The sequence below is a fragment of the Podarcis vaucheri genome (genome assembly GCF_965113315.1).
Source record: "Podarcis vaucheri genome assembly, chromosome: 7".
Lineage (NCBI taxonomy): Eukaryota > Metazoa > Chordata > Lepidosauria > Squamata > Lacertidae > Podarcis > Podarcis vaucheri.
In genome coordinates, this window is record NC_138765.1 from 2620015 (window position 1) to 2642500 (window position 22486).

A 22486-nucleotide genomic window follows, 5' to 3' on the forward strand; every position below is an offset into this window, starting at 1 on the left:
GTTGCAGCCACAACAAAAGTGGCATTTTTCCATCTCCACCGTATCAAACAGTTGGTCCCTTACCTTTCCCGCCCTGACCTGGCCACAGTGATCCACGCGACGGTCACCTCCAGGCTTGACTACTGTAACTCGCTCTACATGGGGCTGCCCTTGAGACTGACCCAGAAACTCCAGCGGGTGCAGAATGACACAGTGAGACTCCTTATGGGGTCCTCGCTGCGAGATCATTCATCCAGTGCTATACCAGCTGCACTGGCTCCCGGTGGAGTACAGGATCAGGTTTAAGGTGCTGGTTTTGACCTTTAAAGCCCTATATGGCCTAGGACCCTCGTACCTACGGGACTGCCTCTCCTGGTATGTCCCACGGAGGACCTTAAGGTCCACAAATGACAACACTTTGGAGGTCCCAGGTCACAAGGTGGTTAGATTGGTCTCAACCAGAGCCAGGGCTTTTTCGGCTGCGGCTCCAACCTGGTGGAACGCTCTGTCCCAAGAGACTAGGGCCCTGCAGGACTTGACATCTTTCCGCAGGGCCTGCAAGACGGAGCTGTTCCACCAGGCCTTTGGCCAAGGCACAGCCTGACCCCTTCCTTTGGTAATCCTCACAGAACTCTAGCCCAATGGTTGCCATCAATTTGATTCTGAATTGATTTCAGAATGAATTGATTTTAGAATGTTGTGTTACTTTTACTGTTGTCTGCCGCTCTGAGCCCGGCTTCGGCAGGGGAGAGCGGGATATAAATAAAATTTTATTTATTTATTTACTATTAAGAGTGGGGAGGAGAGAGGGGTTTGCCCCACAGGCCTCTGTTTGGCCCCCATGAGAACAGCATGCTGGCCAGACCCAACAGGGTTCTTTTTATAGAGCCTCCAGGTCCAGTCGCAGTCTATCTGGGCCACTGGGCTGTTCCCATGTTCTTAACCACCGCCAACTACGCCTTCCCAGCAGATAAGGAGCGTCGCTACAGGCAGGGAGCTCAACCACCCGAAAAGGGGCAGATCGTTGGGAAAATGACTTTTCGGGGGGAGGAGGGCAAGAAAGGCACATGCAGGCGCAACTGAACGAGAGTCGGGGCCCGGCCCGGCCAGGCAGAGCACAGAGGATATCCACCAGCAGAGGGCAGAGTCAAGCATAGCCAGAGGAATAGCCGCTAGCAGCACCAAGTCGTCTTGCGCCTGCGATAAAACGGGGGGGGGGGGGAGGAGACAAGAGAAAAGAAGGAGAAAGAGGTGGTGAAGAGGAGAGGCAGGAAGAAAAGGGAGGCCCAAGGGCAGGCAGGAAGCTGAATCGATTTGCAGCTGAGAATAAACAGCTCATTGAACAAGCCAGGCGCCTAGGGTGAGCGGACACTCGCTTCCAGGCGACCACGCGATATAAAGCGTTTGGGTTATAAAGACCAGGACCTGGGAAGCAGCTTCTACCCAAATGTGATTTTGGTTTTAAACGCGTTGTAAGGAGTCTCTATGGGAGTATACTGTATTTAAAAATGGGGTATCAGAGTTTTTAGGGGGCTAAACAGGTTGGGATAGTTGGGATAGCAGGCTTGTTGGGTTTTGATGTCTCCTAAAAGTCAGATAGTTGTTTATTTCCTTGACATCTGAGGGGTGGGCGTTCCACAGGGCGGGCGCCACCACCGAGAAGGCCCTCTGCCTGGTTCCCTGTAGCTTTGCTTCTCGCGGGGAGGGAACCGCCAGAAGGCCCTCAGGAGATGGACCCTGGTGTCTGGGATGAACAATGGGGTGGAGACACAGAAATCCTTTGTGGGCTGCCAGATTAGATTGCAAAGCTTTATCCTTCTCCATTCATTTAGAAACCCCCCTCCCAATCTCCATTCCAAGGCAAGGGAAGAGCAAAGAGAAGGCAAACTGCCCAAGTTTCTAGTCCCTTGTAAAGGATATCCACCAGACGATACACGAATCCACAAACGCCAGGAAAATTTCACAGATGAGCGCAGCGGCTTTAGTTTGCTCCTGGGGTGGGAGGGGGACAGTCAGGCTGAGAGGGCTGTTCCTGGGCTTAGCCCCCCCCCCATGACACCCTCCCTGCCTCCCCCCGTGCCACCTGCCCTTACCGATTTGACTCGCAGGACTCCCTCGATGATGGAGAAGATCAAGTACATCAGCCCCACGCCCACGACCCGATTCAAGAGAGCCCCCAGCCGTGGCCTGCGGAGAGAAAAGAGGGGCAGAGGTCGAGGAGTCGAGTCACCGGAAAAACGGGGCAGGTCTCTTGTGAATGTGACGGCGCTTTGCCGTTGGGCCAGATGACCTTGAGAGGTCCCCTCCCAGCGCTGCAATTCTGGCAACCAGTTCTATGATCTGAGAATGTCTCCCAGGCAAGAGAATCATCATCATCATCATCATCATCATCATTTATATCCTGCCCATTTGGCTGGGTTTCCCCAGTCATTCTGGGCGGCTTCCAACAGAATATTAAAATATAATAATCTATGAAACATGGCGGACGGTCCGGGAACCAGCGTGTTTTTACATGAGTAGAATGTGTCCTTTTATTTAAAATGCACCTCTGGGTTATTTGTGGGGCATAGGAATCCGTTCATTTTTTTTTCTTTCCCAAAATATAGTCCGGCCCCCCACAAGGTCTGAGGGACAGTGGACCGGCCCCCGGCTGGAAACGTTTGCTGGCCTAAGTGGCACAAAACCCATAGGAAGACAACTGATCCAGAACTCGGACAGGCCGTGGCGTGGGGAACTTCAGACCTGGAGCCAGATGTGGCCCTCCAGACCTTTCTAAGTGGCCCTCAAACACTCCCCAGCCTACGCCCTGCTCTCCAACCCGGGTTTGCTCAGCCGGGAAGGGCCCAGGCACCTGGGAAATGCCCCTTGCTTCCCTGGGTGCAGGATAGAACCACAGAGCCCAAAGGGACCCTGTAGATCATCTAGTCCAATCCGCTTCAACGCAGAATATTTTACACCTGATGGGGCTCAAACCCTCAGCCCTGAGATTAAGGGTCTCCTGCTCTGCTGACTGATAGAGAAGGCTGTGTTGGAAACTAGGTGAAGGTCCTGTGTGAGTGTCTGGAGGCGGTTGGAGGATGGATGGCAGCTAACAGATTGAGGTTGAATCCTGGTAAGACAGAAGGACTGTTTTGGGGGGTCAGGAGGCGGGCGGGTGTGGAGGACTCCCTGGTCCTGAATGGGGCAACTGTGCCCCTGAAGGACCAGGTGCGCAGCCTGGGAGTCATTCTGGACTCACAGGTGTCCATGGAGGCGCAGGTCAAATCTGTGTCCAGGGCAGCTGTTTACCAGCTCCATCTGGTACGCAAGATGAGACCCTCCCTGTCCGCAGACTGTCTGGCCAGAGTGGTGCATGCTCTGGTTATCTCCCGCTTGGACTACTGACACACGCTCTATACTACAACTAATCCAGAATGCGGCAGCTAGACTGATGAGTGGGAGCCGCCGCTGAGACCACATAACACCAGTCCTGAGAGATCTGCATTGGCTCCCAGGATGTTTCTGAGCACAATTCAAAGTGTTGGGGCTGACCTTTAAAGCCCTAAACGGCCTCAGCCCAGTAGACCTGAAGGAGCGTCGCCACCCCCATCATTCTACCCGGACACTGAGGTCCAGCTCTGAGGACCTTCTGGCAGTTCCCTCACTGCGAGAAGCGAGGTTACAGGGAACCAGGCAGAGGGCCTTCTCGGTAGTGGCACCTTCCCTGTGGAATGCCCTCACATTAGATGTCAAAGAGAACAACAACTACCAGACTTTTAGAAGATATCTGAAGGCAGCCCTGTTTAGGGAAGCGTTTAATGCTTAATAGGTTACTGAATTTTAGTGTTTTGTTGGAAGCCGCCCAGAGTGGCTGGGGAAGACCAGCCAGATTGGCAGGGTATAAATAAATTATTATTATTATTTTTATTATTATTAGGCAACTGGCTGTCCCACATGCTTTCTCCCCTAGCCCCGGCCACCACTTCCATCCGGCCCCCAGAAAGGAACATGGCCCTCAGGTGGGGGACACCGAAAAGGCCCTCCCGCCACCCTAGCCAAGGGTCTCCATGTCTTCCCCATCCTAGGAAAATTAACCGGCGGCATCAGGGACTGACGCTGGGGCCTTCTGCACCCCAAACAGGTGTCCTCCGCCGCTTTGGCCAAGGGGTTGCCGCCCTCTCCCTCTCCCCGGCCGACACACTCACTTGACGATGCCGTATCCCAGGCTCGCGATGATGACCAGCACCCGCGCCAGCATCCTCTTCACGGCACACAGGACCTCGGCAAATATCACCGCCCCTTGAACTGGAAAGCAGAAGGAGAGAAGGCGCCGTTTCGAGAGAAGGCAGAGGCTGCCAAAATGCGGGGCAGCCCCTGCAGAGAGGAACCAGAAACTTCCCGCAAGGTCCACGCCTGGCGCCCCCAACCTGCGGCCCTCCAGGTGTTTGGGGACTACAACTCCCATCATCCCTAGCTAACAGGACCAGTAGTCAGGGGTGATGGGAACTGTAGTCCCCAAACATCTGGAGAGCCGAAGGTTGGGGGTTCCTGCTCCACATCATACAGTGGTGCCTCGCAAGACGAAAAGAATCCGTTCTGTGATTCTCTTCGTCTAGCAGTTTTTTCGTCTTGCGAAGCAAGCCCATTGAAGGATTAGCGGATTAGCGCTATTAGCGGCTTTTAGCGGCTTATCGGATCAGCTGATAAGCGGCTTAGCGGCTTAGAAAAAGGGGGGGAAGGGGGGAAAAACCCGCAGGAACTCGCAAGACATTGTCGTCTTGCGAAGCAAGCCCATAGGAAATTCGTTTTCCGAAGCATCTCCAAAACGGAAAACCCTTTCGTCTAGCGAGTTTTCTGTCTTGCGAGGCATTCGTCTTGCGGGGCACCACTGTACATTTAAAGCTCCACGGTGCTGCTTTAAATGGTCATGGCGGCTTCCCCCAAGGAATTCTGGGAACTCTGTGTGTGTGTGTATGAACAGTCATACCTCAGGTTACAGACGCTTCAGGTTGCGATTTTCGGGGGTCACGCATGCGCAGAAGCGCAGAATTGCAACCAGTGCGTGCGCGGAAACGCCGCTGCAGGTTGCAAATGCTGCGCGTTGCGAGCGTGCCTCCCGCACGGATCCTGTTCACAACCTGAGTGCCCACTCAAAGCAAGTCGCTATCCGCACGTCCCCACTGACCTGAGGTCCCTTGGCTCTGGATGCTCTGGAACTCAGCGTAGAAGACGGCCTTCTCTAGCATTCCCAGGAGGATGACGCCGCCAATCCAGAACTGGATGCGAAGGATGTCTCGCCAGTAGCAGGCCAGCAGGACCAGCCAGAGGACCCCGTAAAGCACGTAGACAATGCACATCACCATGTAGAACTACGGGGGGAGGAAAGGGCAGGAGAGGGAGAAGGCTGGAGGAGGCCCTCTGGACATTGTGGGACTACAACTCCCATCATCCATGGCGACCGGGCCACACTGGATGCTGGGAACTGTAGTCCCAACACCTGGAAACTGACACAGTATATAGAAATGGGTCAAGACAGGAATCCTAACACAGCGGCAACTACTGGACAGAGGCGTCTTGGCCGCTGTATACTCCAGCAGCTTCCAGGCTGGACTACTGCCATGTGCTCTACGTGGGGCTGCCCTTGGAGACGACTCGGAAACTTTGAATGGTCCAAAGCGCATCACCGGCCAGGTGTCTCTTTGTTTTGAAACGGCTGTGCTGCTTGTCGGTCTCTCTGAGCTGCCCGCCGAACCCACACGAAGCATTGCCAAGCCCCACAGGGGGAACCCGCGGGGAGGAAAAGAACTCACCACCATCAGAGGCCACTCAGAGGCAGAGATGTACTGGTGGTCGGGATGTTTCATCTGCACGTCAACTGAAAGTTGGAGGGGGAAAGGAGACAGGTGAGCGGAAGGGGCTACGGGAGAGGAAGCACTAAAATTCTGGCACGCTTTTGCCACACAAAAGGTGGCAAACATATAGCCTCAGTCCTGGAAGAGTTCCAAGCTAAACTGCCAGCACAGCTATTATACAGGGCTCAGGTTTGGACAAGAACTCACCTTGGGTCTACGGAAGCTGTCCAGTCAAAGCTCTTAAGGCCAATTTCCTCTGTCCCACCCTGTGTCCCAAACGCATCATTGCGCCCAGAGGCTAATCTTCCCTCGGTAGAATGATGGATCTGGCGTAGGACACTCAACTATTGGCTTTGCCTAAACTCAAATCCCCCTGGTCTAATATCCCTCGTGCTGCAAGATCCCAAAAGCGCCTGGACTAAAACTGTCTATCAAAAACTTCACTCTTGTGTTTTATCACCACAACAGCTACTCACTATGGTTTTTAGTCAAGCAAACAGTCTAATTTGCCAGTGCCTAAATGATATCGAGCGTCAGAACTTGGCCTCAATAAGGAAATTTTGCCCATGGTACGACTATTTTCCACCTTCCCATTTCGACTCTCTGGCACCCTATCTGCACAACTGAGCAATCCTAAAATATAGACGCGTTTTTACTCTCGCAAGATTGAATGTCTTGCCCTTGGCTGGACTTGAGGGACGAGTCCAACAGATTCCACACGAGAAACGCTTCTGTCCCTGTGGAGATGGCAGTTGCAAATCGGTGGCACATGCCCTTCTGGCCTGCTCTCTTTATAAAGACTTGAGGAATGAGATTATCACCTCTCTTTTATTGCCCATTCCTGGTCTCCCAACCACTGCCACAATGTCCTTTCTCTTGGCAGATCAAGACGAGCAGGTGACAGCAAAGGTGGCAAGGTTTTTAGCTGGGGCAATCAGAATAAGACCCACTATTTGACCATTGATTCAAAGCCCCAAAATGTATTTGATATAATTGATTTTTTCATTTCTATTCTTTGTATACTGTATTGTATAAATCTGATTTTTTTGATTACTATTTTTTAAAAAACCATTGATTTTTATCCACCCTGCATTATGCATTTCCAGCAACAAAGCTGGAAAACAAAGCCCATCTCTTCACCCGGGTATCTAATGCCAGGCACAGAGCATCCTGGCTCGTTTCTCGCGCAAAGGCAAACTTTCCCCACCGACTCAAACGCCGCTCCGCTGACTAATCTCAACCCTTGCCGCCCACGGAAAAGCCGTGCCGTTTCACTCACTTTTGATCTCCCAGTTAGGAGGCGCCTTCTTGTCGCTGAAGATCCTGAGGATGAAGACGTAAGGCCCGTCCTCCCAGGTCACGGCGACCGTCGAAACCTGGAAAGAACCCCCCAGAAAACCCCCCGCGGGTCAGCCAAGGTTCTGGGGCTCAGAAGCGTTGCTGTGCCAACTGCGGAGGGCATGGCATGAACTTCATGACAAACAGCCTTTGGCAGCCCTCCCCTGTAGTGATCAGGTGGGATTGCTATGAGGAATTACAAAAAATATGGAGCAAGCCATTTGTGTCCGCAATGAAAGCACTGCGTTGACTGGCTTTGAGCCATTTTGATATGATTTCTGATCAATCAACACCTCTGCATCTCTGTCCAGTTTCTCTGCCTGACAGGCACGTATAAGCATTCTAAATACACAGGCCAGTTGCTTCACCAGGCATTCTGGGTCATAAAGATGGAAAGTAGCTTTGGTGTAATTTGTTAATCTTTAGGTAGATCTTAAGGGCCAGCAAACCTAGACAGCATCTTAAACCTTAAATCTTAAACCTAGACAGCATCTTAAAAAGCAGAGACATCACCTTGCCAACAAAGGCCTGTATAGTTAAAGCTCTGGTTTTCCCAGTAGTGATGTATGGAAGTGAGAGCTGGACCATCAAGAAGGCTGATTGCCGAAGAATGGATGCTTTTGAATTCTGGTGCTGGAGGAGACTCTTGAGAGTCCCATGGACTGCAAGAAGACCAAACCTCTCCATTCTGAAGGAAACCAGCCCTGAGTGCTCACTGGAAGGACAGATCCTGAAGCTGAGGCTCCAAGACTTTGGCCACCTCATGAGAAGACTCCCTGGAAAAGACCCTGATGTTGGGAAAGATGGAGGGCACAAGGAGAAGGGGACGACAGAGGACGAGATGGTGGGACAGTGTTCTCGAAGCAACCAGCATGAGTTTGACCAAACTGCGGGAGGCAGTGGAAGACAGGAGTGCCTGGCGTGCTCTGGTCCAGGGGGTCACGAAGAGGCGGACACCACTAAACGACTCAACAACAACCAACCTCTAACTTCTGCTTCTTCGCCACTGTGCTCTTTGCGGCGCCTTTGTCTTCCTTCTCACTGGCCGAGGCAGCCGGCTGCGCAACATCCTTGCTCTCTTGTGTGGCTCCAGTTTCCTTCCCCACGGCCTTTTCTTCTGCCTGTTTGGGAGCCTCCCTCTTCTTCACTCCCGACTGCGGCTGCGGGCAAAACGGGAAAATGGGCATCGGGAAAAGGGTGGGAGCGCCAACAAAAGGGCGGCGTCTCTTGGAGGAAGCGGTCCACCCACCGCTCTTGGGAGCCGCCATGGCTGCAAATTGCAAAGGGTCCCAAGAAGGGGGAACTATCCCTTCTCTCTCTCTCTTTTTTATATATGAATTTTTATTAGTATTAACATACCATTTTCAACAGTAATTAAACATGCTTTTACATCTTATTCAATTTTTTTGACTTCCATCGGTCCTGTCTGTAAATTTTCCAATCTCATCTCTTAGTATACATTTCTTACTTTTCTTATTACATTTAAAACTTATAACCAATCATCTTAGCCTGGAGAAGAGGAGGTTAAGGGGTGATATGATAGCCATGTTCAAATATATAAAAGGATGTCACATAGAGGAGGGAGAAAGGTTGTTTTCTGCTGCTCCAGAGAAGAGGACACGGAGCAATGGATCCAAACTACAAGAAAGAAGATTCCACCTAAACATTAGGAAGAACTTCCTGACAGTAAGAGCTGTTTGACAGTGGAATTTGCTGCCTGGGAGTGTGGTGGAGTCTCCTCCTTTGGAGGTCTTTAAGCAGAGGCTTGACAACCATATGTCAGGAGTGCTCTGATGGTGTTTCCTGCTTGGCAGGGGGTTGGGACTCGATGGCCCTTGTGGTCTCTTCCAACTCTAGGATTCTATGATTCTATGATCTCTATTCTTTATCTATTTTGTAACACTTCTTATATTTCTCCTTACAAAACTTCTTGTAGTCCTACTAGCTTAATTTGTTGGTTACAATTGCTCTTCAAATGCCCTTCTCTCTCTCACCCACTGAAAGAGGGGGTGGCAAACAAGGGAAACTGCATCTGGTACCCAGCAGTCAGCGATTTCGGAGAAAATCAGGCAGAACATCCACAGGGCTGCAGAAAAGCCACCGACGATATCTGTTGTTATACCAGGGGCGGGGGGAAAACCTGTGAGTCTGGCCAGGTAAGGGAAGTTTTTAATGTTTAATGCTGTATTGTGTTTTTAATATTTGCTTGGAAGCCATCCAGAGTGTCTGGGGAAACTCAGCCAGATGAACGGGGTATAAATGATAATAATAATATGGTCATACCTCGGATTAAATGTGCTTCAGGTTGAGCGCTTTCGGATTGCGCTCCGCGGCGACCTGGAAGTAACAGAATGTGTTACTTCCAGGTTTTGCCGCTCGTGCATGCACAGATGGTCAAAATGACATCATGCGCATGCACGGAAGCAACGAATCACGACCCGCGCATGCGCAGACGCGGGTTGCGTTCGCTTCTGGATGTGAACGGGGCTCCAGAATGGATCCCATTCGTATCCAGAGGTACCACTGTAATATTATATTATTATTATTATTATTACTAATGCTACCCTCCACCTCCCATTTGGGACTCTCCCTCAGGCCACACTCTCCCCCCAGCTTTCTCCCCCCCCCCCCCCGCCTTGAGAGTTTGTTTTTCCTGGCTGGACTGCACACCTGGAATTTACTGATAATAGCTCTGGCTTCCTCTGTATATGTGTATGTGAACCCGGTCTTTGGGTGGGTGTTTGATTTTCGTTGTTGTGTATACTGTGTATATACGGACAATGACAATAAATTTATCTAAATCTAAATCTAAATCTCTGATGGAGGAGAGAGAGGAGCGTTTGGGTATCCATGGTGACTGGCTTACCCCACAATGGCAAAATTTGCACTGCCTACTTTCCTTCTGGCTTTGCTCCCTGCCCCCCCCCCCATGCTGAATGGCACAGAAACAGCCTGCCTATTTAGGGAAGAGCCATCTGGCCTAGTGGGAAAATCCACCGCACCACTGAATTTCATTTAAGGCTGGCTTCGGGGGCCCCGGGAGCGCGGTTAAGAGCAGCACTTGCAGCGCTGAGCGGAAGAAGAGCTTGTGGATCAGGCCTAAGGTCTACCCGATACAGGGCTGCTTGCTTCCAGAAATCCCATAAGGAGAGTAAGCGTCTTCCCCTGCTGTTGCTCTAATAATAATAATAATAATAATAATAATAAATAATTTATTTATTTATACCCCACCCTCCCCAGCCAAGACAGAGCTCAGGGCCGCTAACACCAGATATAAAAGCAATTGATTGAAACACAGCTTAAAAAAACAATATTAAAACACAACATTAAAACATTAAAATGCTGCCTCGTTTCAGTGGAAACTCAATCAAAAACCTTTTGGGGGATGAAAACGTCAAATCTTCACCAGACTGGGTCCTACATGGGCCAGAAAAAAGCCTGGCAAGTCCCCATGTAGGAGTTCCAACACAGAAGAAGAAAGGGGGGAAAAAGAAAGAGGGGGAGGGAATCAAATTGGCTCCAAGCCAAAGGCCAGGCGGAACAACTCTGTCTTACAGGCCCTGCGGAAAGAAATCAGATCCTGCAGGGCCCTGGTCTCATGAGACAGAGCGTTCCACCAGGCCGGAGCCAGTGTTGAAAAGGCCCTGGCTCTGGTTGAAGCCAATCTAACTTCCTTAGGGCCTGGGACCACTAGGGTGTTGCTATTTATGGACCTTGAGGCTCTCCATGGGGCATACCAGGAGAGGCGGTCCAGTAGGTACGAGAAAGAACATAAGGAGAGCCTGCAGGATCAGGCCAGAGCCCCTTCTAGTCCAGCATCCTGTCTCCCTTGTGGCAGGGAGTTCCACAGTTTAATGGCCATCCAACCCAACCCCCTCCTTTAAAGCAAGCCGGCGGCCCCTCGCTATGTCGTCGGGCAGCAATAACAAGGCCTGGGACTTCTGTCTAGGGTGAGACCACAGTCCCATCCCCCCCCCCCAGTTCCCCGACTCTCCACTGACCGAACTATCCACGCCTTCCTCCTTGAAAGGCTGCAGCTTTTGGGGCTTCGGCAGCTCTGGGAAGTGCAGCTGGAAAAGAAAGGGAGACAGCCGGTTGTTAGCGCCCTGTTCTTTTCTCCCGACAGAAGCCCCTCCACCACCACGACCCCTCGCCAATTTGCAATTCCTAAGGGGAAACGCACATTGGACCGGATTTCTGCCTCCACTTGGTCCAAAGAGAAGCCACTCTTCCCTCAACGCTCTTCGGGCTTCCTCCTCAAGTAACGGAAAGAACCAAGGAGGAGCGAAGGGGTCACAATCTTCAGCCCGGAAACCCAAAACGTTTGCCGGGTTGCGCTGAGCAAACTGGGCCACGACAACACACACTTTGCCCAAAAGCCGCTCCATACGTCCAGTTTCCTTTCAAAATCTTTCCTCCTCCGCTGATCACCTTCACCCCGTTAGTGAAGGAACAGGAATGGGGCAACTCTGCCCCTGAAGGACCAGGTGTGCAGCCTGGGAGTCATTTTGGACTCACAGCTGTCCATGGAGGCGCAGGTCCATTCTGTGTCCAGGGCGGCTGTTTATCAGCTCCATCTGGTATGCAGGATGAGACCCTCCCTGCCCACAGACTGTCTCGCCAGAGTGGTGCATGCTCTGGTTATCTCCCGCTTGGACTACTGCAATGCGCTCTACGTGGGGCTACCTTTGAAGGTGACCCGGAAACTACAACTAATCCAGAATGTGGCAGCTAGACTGGTGACTGGGAGCGGCCGCCGGGACCACATAACACCAGTCCTGAAAGACCTACATTGGCTCCCAGGACGTTTCCGAGCACAATTCAAAGTGTTGGTGCTGACCTTGAAAGCCCTAAATGGCCTCGGCCCAATAGACATGAAGTAGCGTCGCCACCCCCATCGTTCTGCCCGGACACTGAGGTCCAGCTCCGAGGGCCTTCTGGCGGTTCCCTCCCTGCGAGAAGCAAAGCTACAGGGAACCAGGCAGAGGGACTTCTCGGTGGTGGCACCCGCCCTGTGGAACGCCCTCCCACCAGATGTTAAGAAAATAAGCAGCTATTTTTAAAAGACATCTGAAGGCAGCGACTCGCCGCCCGCCATTTTGCATTCCCCACCTCATTGAGCTGGCTGCACGGGACGAGGGTCGTGTACCAAATGTAGTGGCCGTCTCCGGCGACGCTGGCCTCCGTTTCGTAATGGCTCAGGTATTGGTCCGCCTTGTTTTCCTGCGAGGGCAGAGGAGGAACCTGAGAAAAGGGGTTGTCAAAAAACTAAAAACTGGTGTTCCAGGAGCATTGCTGCCTTCAGCCATAGAGGCAAAGCACAGACGTCCAGGCTAGCAGCCACCGATAGGCTTCTCCTTCACGCATTCGTCAAATGCTCTTTTAAAGCCCCCTATGTTGGTGGCGCTCCTGTGGGAGGGAGTTCCGCAGTCTGACTCTGCACCGCCCACAGATATCCCAGAAGCCCCTGGGCTTCTCAGGGACTCTTCAACCCGCCCCAGTTCCACCCGACAAGCAAAGAAAGGTCCGGTTGCTCACGTCTATGTAGACCTCGTCGTGGCAATGGGAGCTGCGGAGGTACCAGGTGATGTTCAGGGACAAATCGGGGGTGACGCAGTTCTTTTCCACAACTGCAAAGGGAAAGAAGCATTAGGCGGAGCCGCCAGGAGGGCAGCAAGTGTCTGGCACTAACCAGGCGTGAAAAGGAGCCCTGATCTGCCTTACCTTTGGGGCTAATAATAATAAAATTTATTTATACCCCGCCCTCCACGGCCAGAGCCGGGCTCAGGGCTGCTAACACCAATAAAATCACAGGAAAAACATAATATGAGGGGAAAGAAAAAAAAAAAAAACCAATTTAAAATACAAGTTAAAATGCACCCTCATTTTAAAAGTAGCCTATAAATCAAGACCATAAGAGGAGGGAAGACATAAGGGTCAGGCTGAGTCCAAACCAAAGGCCAGGCGGAACACCTCCATCAAAGATGTCAAGTCCCGCAGGGCCCTGGTCTCTTGGGACAGAGCGTTCCACCAAGTCGGGGCCAGTACTGAAAAGGCCCTGTCCCTGGTTGAGAGCAATCTAACCACCTTGCGACCTGGGACCTCCAAAATGTTGTCATTTGTGGGCCTTAAGGACCTACGGCATTAATTTATTTATCTGTGAATGTATATCTGTGCACACAAACACACACACACACGTTACTGCCAACGGCACGAAAAAATAACGAACGTGGTGTTGGGCGGAATAAAGCCAACAATTAAAAAAACACACCATGAAACAAGTACTGTATATCACCAAGGGAGTAAATCAAAGGGAGCTGGATCACTCCTTCGGAGAAAGCCTGGGTGAAATTAGAATTGTGGAGTTGGAAGGGACCCGCAAAGGTCCTCTAGCCGAACCCCCTGCTATGAAGGAATTCCATGACAGATGGCCACCCAAGCTCTGCTTAACAATCTCCAACGAAGGAGAGTTCACCAGCTCCCGAGGGTGTCCATTCCATGGCCAAACAGCTGTTACAGCCACAAATTTCTTCCCCATGTTTAGTCGGAATCGCCTGTGAATTCCCTTTCCATGGAGGCGCAGATTGCAGCTATAACAAAGGCGGCATTTTTCCTTCCGCCAAGCTAAGCAGTTGGCTCCTTACCTCTCTCGCCCTGACCTAGCCACTGTGATCCATGTGACGGTCACCTCCAGGCTTGACTACTGTAACTCGCTCTACGTGGGGCTGCCCTTGAGACTGACCCAGAAACTCCAGCGGGTGCAGAATGCCGCAGCGAGACTCCTTATGGGGTCTTCGCTGCGGGATCACATTCACCCGGTGCTATACCTGCTGCACTGGCTCCCAGTGGAGTACAGGGTCAGGTTTAAGGTGCTGGTTTTAACCTTTAAAGCCCTATACGGCCTAGGACCCTCGTACCTACGGGACCGGCTCTCCTGGTATGCCCCACGGAGGACCTTACGGTCTTCAAACAAAAACATCTTGGAGGTCCCGGGCCACAGGGAGGTTAGGCTGGCCTCAACCAGAGCCAGGGCCTTTTCGGCCGTGGCCCCGACTTGGTGGAACGCTCTCTCATGAGAGACTAGGGCCCTGCGGGACTTGACCTCTTTCTGCAGCGCCTGCAAGACGGAGCTGTTCCACCTGGCCTTTGGCCAAGGCGCAGTCTGACCCCCTCCTTCGGCAATCCTCACAGAACTCTAGCCCAATGGTTGCCATGAATTTGATTCTGAATTGATTTTAGAATGAATTTCAATTAATTGACTGTGATTTTATGTAAACTGTGTTACTTTTATTGTTGTTAGCCGCTCTGAGCCCGGCTTCAGCTGGGGAGGGCAGGATATAATTTTTTTTAAAAAAATTATTATTATTCATTGGTTTGGGTCCGACCCTCCAGAGCAGGAGAAGAGAAGCCTGCTCAGTCTTCCATGTGACAACCCAAGATGGCAGACAAATAACCTCTCGGTCGTCTCTTCTCCAGGCTAAACAGACCCAGCTCCTTCAACCGTTCCTCATCAGGCTTGGTTTCCAGACCCTCGGTCCTCTTGGCTGCTCCTCTCTGCACACCTTCCAGCTTGTCAATATCTTTCTGAAATTGTGGCACCCAGAACTGGACACAGGACTCCAGGCAGGGTCTGACCAAGCCAGAATAGAGCAATACTATGACTTCCTTTGATCTGGACACTAGACTTCTGTTGGTGAAGCCTAGAATACATTCCCTTTTTTATAGCTGCATCACACTGTTAAGCTAAAACCCCTAAATCAGCGGTTCTCAAGCTGTGGGTCCCCAGATGTTGCTGGACTACAACTCCCATCATCCCTGAGCTCTGGCCTTGCTAGCTAGGGGCGATGGGAGTTGTAGTCCGACAACATCTGGGGACCCACAGCTTGAGAAAGGCTGCCCTAGGTCCTTTTTGCATGCCCAGCTGTCAAGCCAGGTTCCCCTCCATCCTATATCTGAATTGGAGGCCTAAGTGCCAGTATCGCTGGTGCACCCCAGAGCCACCACAGTAAAGGCCCTGGTCTTAGTGGGAAATAAGACGAACCCTAGGAGCGTATCGCACTACTAAAGCATCTCTCTTTCTCGACAGGGGTGGGGCACAAGGTAAGTCTTTGCACAGGTGAGCTGGTTCCCTTTTGTAACAGCACCAGAACTTACATTTGAGGATAATCTGGGTGTCCTTAAACATTGTTTTGGGCAAGACAAACAGTTTCTGTGTTTGGTTCTGAAAAAGAAGAACAGCAAAAATGGATTGATTAGAGACACCCTCCCCAAAATAGTTCCAGGCCCCCAAGCAAGGACATCTCCTCTGGTTCTGACACGCAATGAAAACAACCACTTAGCCTCAGCAGAGTGACAACTTGCAAGTGGAAAATTTCAGCCTGCTCCTGGGGAGAAAGAGATGCTGAGCGGCGAGGAAACACGAGCAGCCGGGCTGTGGGTTAAATTTCCAAAGAATGCAAGCTCAGAAGGCAGGAATGAAAGCCAGGGCGAAGTCACAGGCCAGACAGGAAGCCGCTGGGCAGTTTTGGGCAGGTCACTACCCTCAGTCTCCCCTGTCTGCATTATGGGGAGAATACCGACGGCAGAGGCCTGAGATGAGAACAGTGCAACACCCAAAGTGCACCATATAATGTTCGATAAGCATTGCAGCAGGGTGGGAGGTGGGAGAGAGGAAGGTTGTGGGACCAGCAGGTGAGGCAACAGATATCACCCCCCCCCAACTGCTGCAGATCCTAAACCACAGCCTGAGGACCATCTAGGGTTAGGGTTGCCTGATGTTTAGCTGTAAACATTAGGGCCCTCGTATCTACGGGACTGCCTCTCCTGGTCTGCCCCGCAGAGGGCCTTAAGGTCCATGAATAACCAGTGTTTAGAGGTCCCAAGGAAGTCAGACTATCCTCCACCAGAGCCAGGGCCTTCTCAGTGATGGCTCCGACCTGGTGGAATGCTTTGTCCCAGGAGACCAGGGCCCTACAGGATTTGACCTTCTTCCATTGGGCCTGTAAGACAGAGCTATTCCGCCTGGCCTTTAATTTGAATTCAGCCTGATCTTTTATTTCCCTTCTCTTCCCTCCCCCTCCCCTTTTATGAAGATTCCCCACTCTGAGACCCCACAGCTCATTCTCCCTGGCCTCCTCGCTGGCCCAAGTAGGACCAATTCAGCCAGCTAGCCTTGGGGATTATCTGATTGATTGATTTTTGAATTTTATTGTTATTCATGTTTTTATACCGCATTTTATGCTGCTTTTATAATTAAGTGTTTTAAATTTGTTGTTAGCCACCCTGAGCCTGGTTTTTGACCCGGAAAGGGTATAAATAAAATTTTATTATTATTATTCACTAAGAACAAAAAGAATAAGGAACTGCGATCCTGTTTAAAAGCAATGTGTTATTTTGTATTTTGCCAACATCTACTTTGTAACTAGTTTAAGACTGTTTGCAGCAGAGCTTTGAAACCACCTTTTTAAAGTGTTTTAAATTTGTTGTTAGCCGCCCTGAGCCCGGTTTTTGAACCAGGAAGGGCGGGGTATAAATAAAAATTAATTATTATTATTTATCATTAATGCCCCTCTCTGTTGTCTCAGCCCCACACATCTCTCCTCTTAGCTAAGGGTATGAAACTGCTTTATACGGAGTCAGATTAGAAGTCCATCAAAGTTCCAGGTGATCTGCACTACAACTCCCATCATCCCTGCCCATTTGTCCATGCCGGCAGGGGCTGATGGGAGTCGGGAATCCAAAACTCTGGGGGGAGGCTGATCTGGCACAATAATACTCCGGAAGAGAGAGAAGCATTTCCTAACCCAGAGATGTTCAGGGCAGAAACTCGGGTTGTTCTCTGTGTTCAAAGCTTGCGCCCTGACGCTAAACTCTGGGCTTATTCTGGGACATCCTGCGTCTGCCAGTCGTTATAACCCTTGCAAAGAAGGAGGGTTGGAAGCAAAAGCCAGAAATTTGGAGCAGCTGCCCCACGGCTGCCCTCCCTAGTTGCCGACACAACTGGCGGCCGACCCATTGCAAATTCCTCGGCATGGACGGGAACTCCAGCAGGTGAACTAGGCTTTACTCGCGAGGAAGACTGAAGGCACCTGATCTGCCTTCGCTCTCTGCAACTCAGGGAAACACATTCAATTGCCCTGAATTAACCTGCTGCCCTCCAGATGTTTTGGGCAGATGTTTGGCTGAAGCCTGAAACATCTGGGTGGGGTCCAGCCTGGAAAAGGGTAGTTTAGACCAGGCATAGGCAAACTCGGCCCTCCAAATGTTTTGGGACTACAACTCCCACCATCCCTAGCTAACAGGACCAGTGGTCAGGGATGGTGGGAGTTGTAGTCCCAAAACATCTGGAGGGCCGAAGGTTGGGGATGCCTGGTCCACACCACACATTCCTGTTTGGGGAAGCTTTTAATGTTTAATAGGTTATTGTATTTTAGTGTTTTGTTGGAAGCCGCCCAGAGTGGCTGGGGAAAACCAGCCAGATGAGCGGGGTATAAATATTATTATTATTATTATTATTATTATTATTATTATTATTATTATTATTTAAAGCTCCACGGTGCTGCTTTAAACGCTCATGGCGGATTCCCCGAAGGAATGCAGGGAACTGTAGTTTTCTCAACTTTGTTAGCCCAAAGGTTTAGACCAACATGGGCGGAATTCACCTGCTACCCAAATCAGCAATGCAACCGGTTTGCCGAGGTAAACGAATATTAACTCTGGGGCAAACATTCTACGGGGCTTTATTGTACCCGAGAACAAAAAAGAAGCCTGCAGTCTCAAAGGGCAGCCTTTATCTTGCACCTGGGAAACGCAGTTACAGAAAAACACCTGGCCCAGGACACAGGACTGTGGGCGAGGTTTATGACCCTGAAGAACCGGGAAAAGTAGGCCACAGGAAGAGCATGCATGCGCCCTTCGCCGTCTGCAGCGCCACCGAAAAAAGGAATTGAGGGTGGTGGTTTTGGTGGGGGTGTTGTGCGATCAGGAAATGAAGAAATAGGTCTCCCCACTTTCTCACATTCAGAGGTAATATCAGGACTTGCGGTGAGAACGTGAAAGCATTTCCCGCTAGATGCCGCCTCCGCCTGTTAATAAACACTCAGTGTGATTGATTTCTCAAGCGCTCCTTCCATCCTGCCCACAGCCAGTGGCTTTCAGTTAGGGGCGGCTTGTAAATAGAGGCAGACTTCCTTGTTCACAGATCATGGGTAGGCAAACTAAGGCCCGGGGGCCGAATCCAGCCCAATCGGATTCAGCCACGGATTCAGCCTTCTACCGTATTTTTCGTTCTATAGGACGCACATTTCCCCCTCCAAAAATTAAGGGGAAATGTGTGTGCGTCCTATAGAGCGAAAGCAGGCTGCGCCGCTAAGCCCAAAGCCAGAACAGGAAGACGGAGCACTGCGGAGCGCTCCGTCTCGCTGCTCTAGCTTGGGGACGGCTGCGCGCAAACCTCTGTAGGGCAGAGGGGCGCTGCGCTCCAAAGGCTTCAGGGATCTTTGAGGCTGGCGGTGGGGGGAAGCAGCGCTTCCCTCCACCGCCAGCCCCACAAGCTCTGGTGAATGTACCTTGAACACACCTTGTTTTAGAGGGGGAGAACAAGAAAAATTTTTTTTCCTGTTCTCCCCCTCCTATGGTCTGGTGCGTCCTATGGTCCGGTGCGTCCAATGGAGCGAAAAATACGGTAAATCCAGCCCACGGACAGTCCGGGAATCAGCATGTTTTTACATGAGTAGAATGTGTGCTTTTATTTAAAATGCATCTCTGGGTTATTTGTGGGGCATAGGAATTCATTCTCTCCCCCCCCCCCAAAAAAATACAGTCATACCTTGGGTTACAGACGCTTCAGGTTGCGTGTTTTAAATTGCTTTTGCACATGCGCAGAAGTGCCAAATAGCGACCCACGCGTGTGCAGACACAGCGCTGCAGGTTGCGAATGTGCCTCCTGCACGGATCACGTTCGCAACACGAGCATCCACTGTATAGTCCGGCCCCACACAAGGTCCGAGGGACAGTGGACCGGCCCCCTGCTGAAAAAGTTTGCTGACCGCTGTCATAGATGGTATAAATTGCCCATTCCCATCCCTGAAACAATACCAAAGAGAGGAGAACTTCGGATCTTTTTCTTGCTCAAGGAAGCTCATACACACCCACACCCATCTTGCTACCCACCTTAAAATACCTTTGCCTTCTATGGAATATGATCCTTTAAGACCCAAAAGAGGGGTGCAGACTTTTCTTACCTCCTCCCCTCTTCCAACCTGCCCTGCCCAACTTTTCCCCAAACCTGCACAACACCCCAAAAAACCCAGTGTCCATAACAGGACTCAGAAATGGTTCCCTCCTAGATCTGTTAGCATGGTGCACACAGAGGGAAAAGTCTCCACCTGCTCCATTGGGGTGAATGGGAACCACTACTATCACCCATGTAAGTAGACCTGGTGCCTTTCATGACATGGACCAGGCATAGGCAAACTCCAGCCCTCCAGATGTTTGGGACTACAGTTCCCATCATCCCTGACCACTGCACATGTCAGCTAGGGATGATGGGAGTTGAAGTCCCCAACATCTGGAGGGCCGGAATTTGTCTATGCCTGACATGGACAAAGTGAGGAGGCTAAGAATCAATTTGATTCCCTCCCCCTCTTTCTTTTTTCCTTTCTCCTTCTGTGATGGAACTCCAATTTGGGGACTTCCCTGGCTTTTTTCTGGCCCAAGTCGGACCAGTCTGGATAGTTAGCCTTGGTGAAGATTTGATGTTTTTATCCCCCCAAAAGTTTTTGATTTCCACTGAAATGAGGCTGCATTTTAATGTTTTGATGTTGTTTTTTAATCTTGTTTTTTAAGCTGTATTTCAATCAATTGCTTTTATATTTGGTGTTAGCCGCCCTGAGCCCTGTATTGGCTGGGGAGGGCGGGGTATAAATAAAATTTATTATTATTATTATTATTATTATTATTATTATTATTATTATTAAGTGTCCTGCAGATGCCCCAACGGACAGGAGCAGGACAAGAAGGGAGGGGATCCCAAGATCCCCAGCAGGGATCTGCCACTGAATGTTACTCAGGAGTAAGGCCAGCAGGGGCCATTATTCTTATTATTATCCCCACATACATTTGGGGCACCTGGTGCAGACTCTGCTCTGCTCCTCTCCTCCTAATGGCCGCTGAGGATCAGGCCTGCTCTGGTTTGGCTTCTTGGTCACACCACAGAGTGACAAGCGGTTGCGAATGGGCTGCCTGGTTATTCTGAGGAATTTTAATTCAAACACACACATTGTTATGAGTGCCATTCATGACAAAGCTGGCTATTTTCCTCTCCAAGGCCATTACGTTATATGATTATTTATTAAGTTTCTAAGCCACTCTTCATCGGAGGAGCACAGGGTGGTTTACCATATAAAAACACAAAAATAAGTACCGTGATATACAAACCAAAACAAGAACCCCACATTAATGATATAAAGGTTAATTTTGAAAGCCACGTGGTGGGAGGAAAGGAAGTTGACAGGCTCTACAGAGCCAGGGACGTAGAGTGTTATGATTTGAATGTATATTATAAAATTGAAAATAAATAAGAACCCCACATTACTGTATTAAAGTAAATATCAACAATCATTATATTAATTATACTGTATTATATCACACTATGTATTAATTATAAAATATTGACTATATTACCGTGACTATATCATATTGCTTATGTAGTGAATTGTATTAATTGCCTATTATATTAACATTAACCCTTATTAATACTATATTATGCCACACTATGTATTAATTACACTATACTGACTATATCCTATTGACTATACCGTATTAAACTGCATTAATTGCCTATTATATTAACATTAACCCTTATTAATACTATATTATGCCACACTATGTATTAATTACACTATACTGACTATACTATATTAACTATACCGTATTAAACTGCATGAATTGCCTGTTATACTAACATTAACCCGTATTAATACTATATTATGCCACACTGTATATTAATTAAACTATATTGACTATATCATATTGGCTATACCATATTAAACTGCATTAACTGCCTATTATATTAACAATAACCCTTATTAATACTATATTATGCCACACTATGTATTAATTACACTATACTGACTATATCATATTGACTATACCGTATTAAACTGCGTGAATTGCTTCTTATATTAACATTAACCCTTATTAATACTATATTATGCCACACTATATATTAATTATACTATATTGACTATACTATATTAAATATACCGTATTAAACTGCATTAATTGCTTCTTATATTAACATTGACCCTTATTAATTATACTATATTATGCCACACTATATATTAATTAAACTATATTGACTATACCGTATTAAACTGCATTAATTGCCTATTATATTAACATTGACCCTTATTAATTATACTATATTATGCCACACTATATATTAATTAAACTATATTGACTATACCGTATTAAACTGCATTAATTGCCTATTATATTAACATTGACCCTTATTAATTATACTATATTATGCCACACTATATATTAATTAAACTATATTGACTATACCGTATTAAACTGCATGAATTGCCTATTATATTAACATTGACCCTTATTAATTATACTATATTATGCCACACTATGTATTAATTACACTATACTGACTATACTATATTGACTATACCCTATTAAACTGCGTGAATTGCCTGTTCTGCTAACATTAACCCGTGTCTTAATTGTCCCCCCTCCTGCCCCGCTCTGCCCCCCCCGTTAACCCCTTCGGGCCCGGGCTCTCGGCTCACTCACCCCGCGGGCGTCGAGGCTCCACCGGCCGGGCTCGGAGGCGGCCCCGGCGGCGGGTCGAGGCGCCAGGGCGGCCCCGCAGGCCAGCAGCAGCGCCAGGCGGAGCAGCGGGAGTCGCGGGCCCCAGCAGCGCGCCAGGCGCCCACCCGACGACGCCATCCTCTTCCGGAGCCGGGCGTCACGTGGGGAGGCGGGGGCGGGGCCGCGGGAAGGGGCGGGGCGGAGGAGGAGGAGGAGGAGGAGGAGGAGGCAAGGGAGCGGGGCGAAAGAGGCAGCCCCGGGAAGGAACGAAGAAGGCGGCGCCCGGGAGGGAGGGAGGGAGGGAGGGAGAGAGAGAGAGAGACAGACAGACAGACAGACAGAAAGACAGACAGACAGACAGACAGATGATAGATAGATAGATAGATAGATAGATAGATAGATAGTTGCTTTCGTAGATTTTCACGGGTACAGGAATGCAGGTTTTGGTGTCTTCGGGTGTCTTCCCGTGTAAGAGTCGGGGTGTCTGGGCGACGTTTCGACGAGGTCTCACTCGT

General features: G+C 49.8%; 1 protein-coding gene across 1 annotated transcript in view; it reads right to left on the reverse strand.

The window, feature by feature from the left end:
• Positions 1 to 22109, reverse strand: part of LOC309537567 (transmembrane protein 87A-like) — a gene marked incomplete at its 5' end in the record, with an annotated part of 32585 nt that extends 10476 nt beyond the window's left edge. The window contains 12 exons of the mRNA XM_082232467.1: positions 1898 to 1971; positions 2073 to 2166; positions 4164 to 4263; positions 5144 to 5327; positions 5769 to 5833; positions 7090 to 7186; positions 8132 to 8308; positions 11150 to 11218; positions 12261 to 12371; positions 12687 to 12778; positions 15303 to 15369; positions 21954 to 22109. Of these exons, the coding sequence (XP_082088593.1) occupies positions 1898 to 1971; positions 2073 to 2166; positions 4164 to 4263; positions 5144 to 5327; positions 5769 to 5833; positions 7090 to 7186; positions 8132 to 8308; positions 11150 to 11218; positions 12261 to 12371; positions 12687 to 12778; positions 15303 to 15369; positions 21954 to 22109 (1286 nt within the window). The remainder of the gene's footprint in view (positions 1 to 1897; positions 1972 to 2072; positions 2167 to 4163; positions 4264 to 5143; positions 5328 to 5768; positions 5834 to 7089; positions 7187 to 8131; positions 8309 to 11149; positions 11219 to 12260; positions 12372 to 12686; positions 12779 to 15302; positions 15370 to 21953) is intronic.
• Positions 22110 to 22486: the final 377 nt, after the last annotated feature.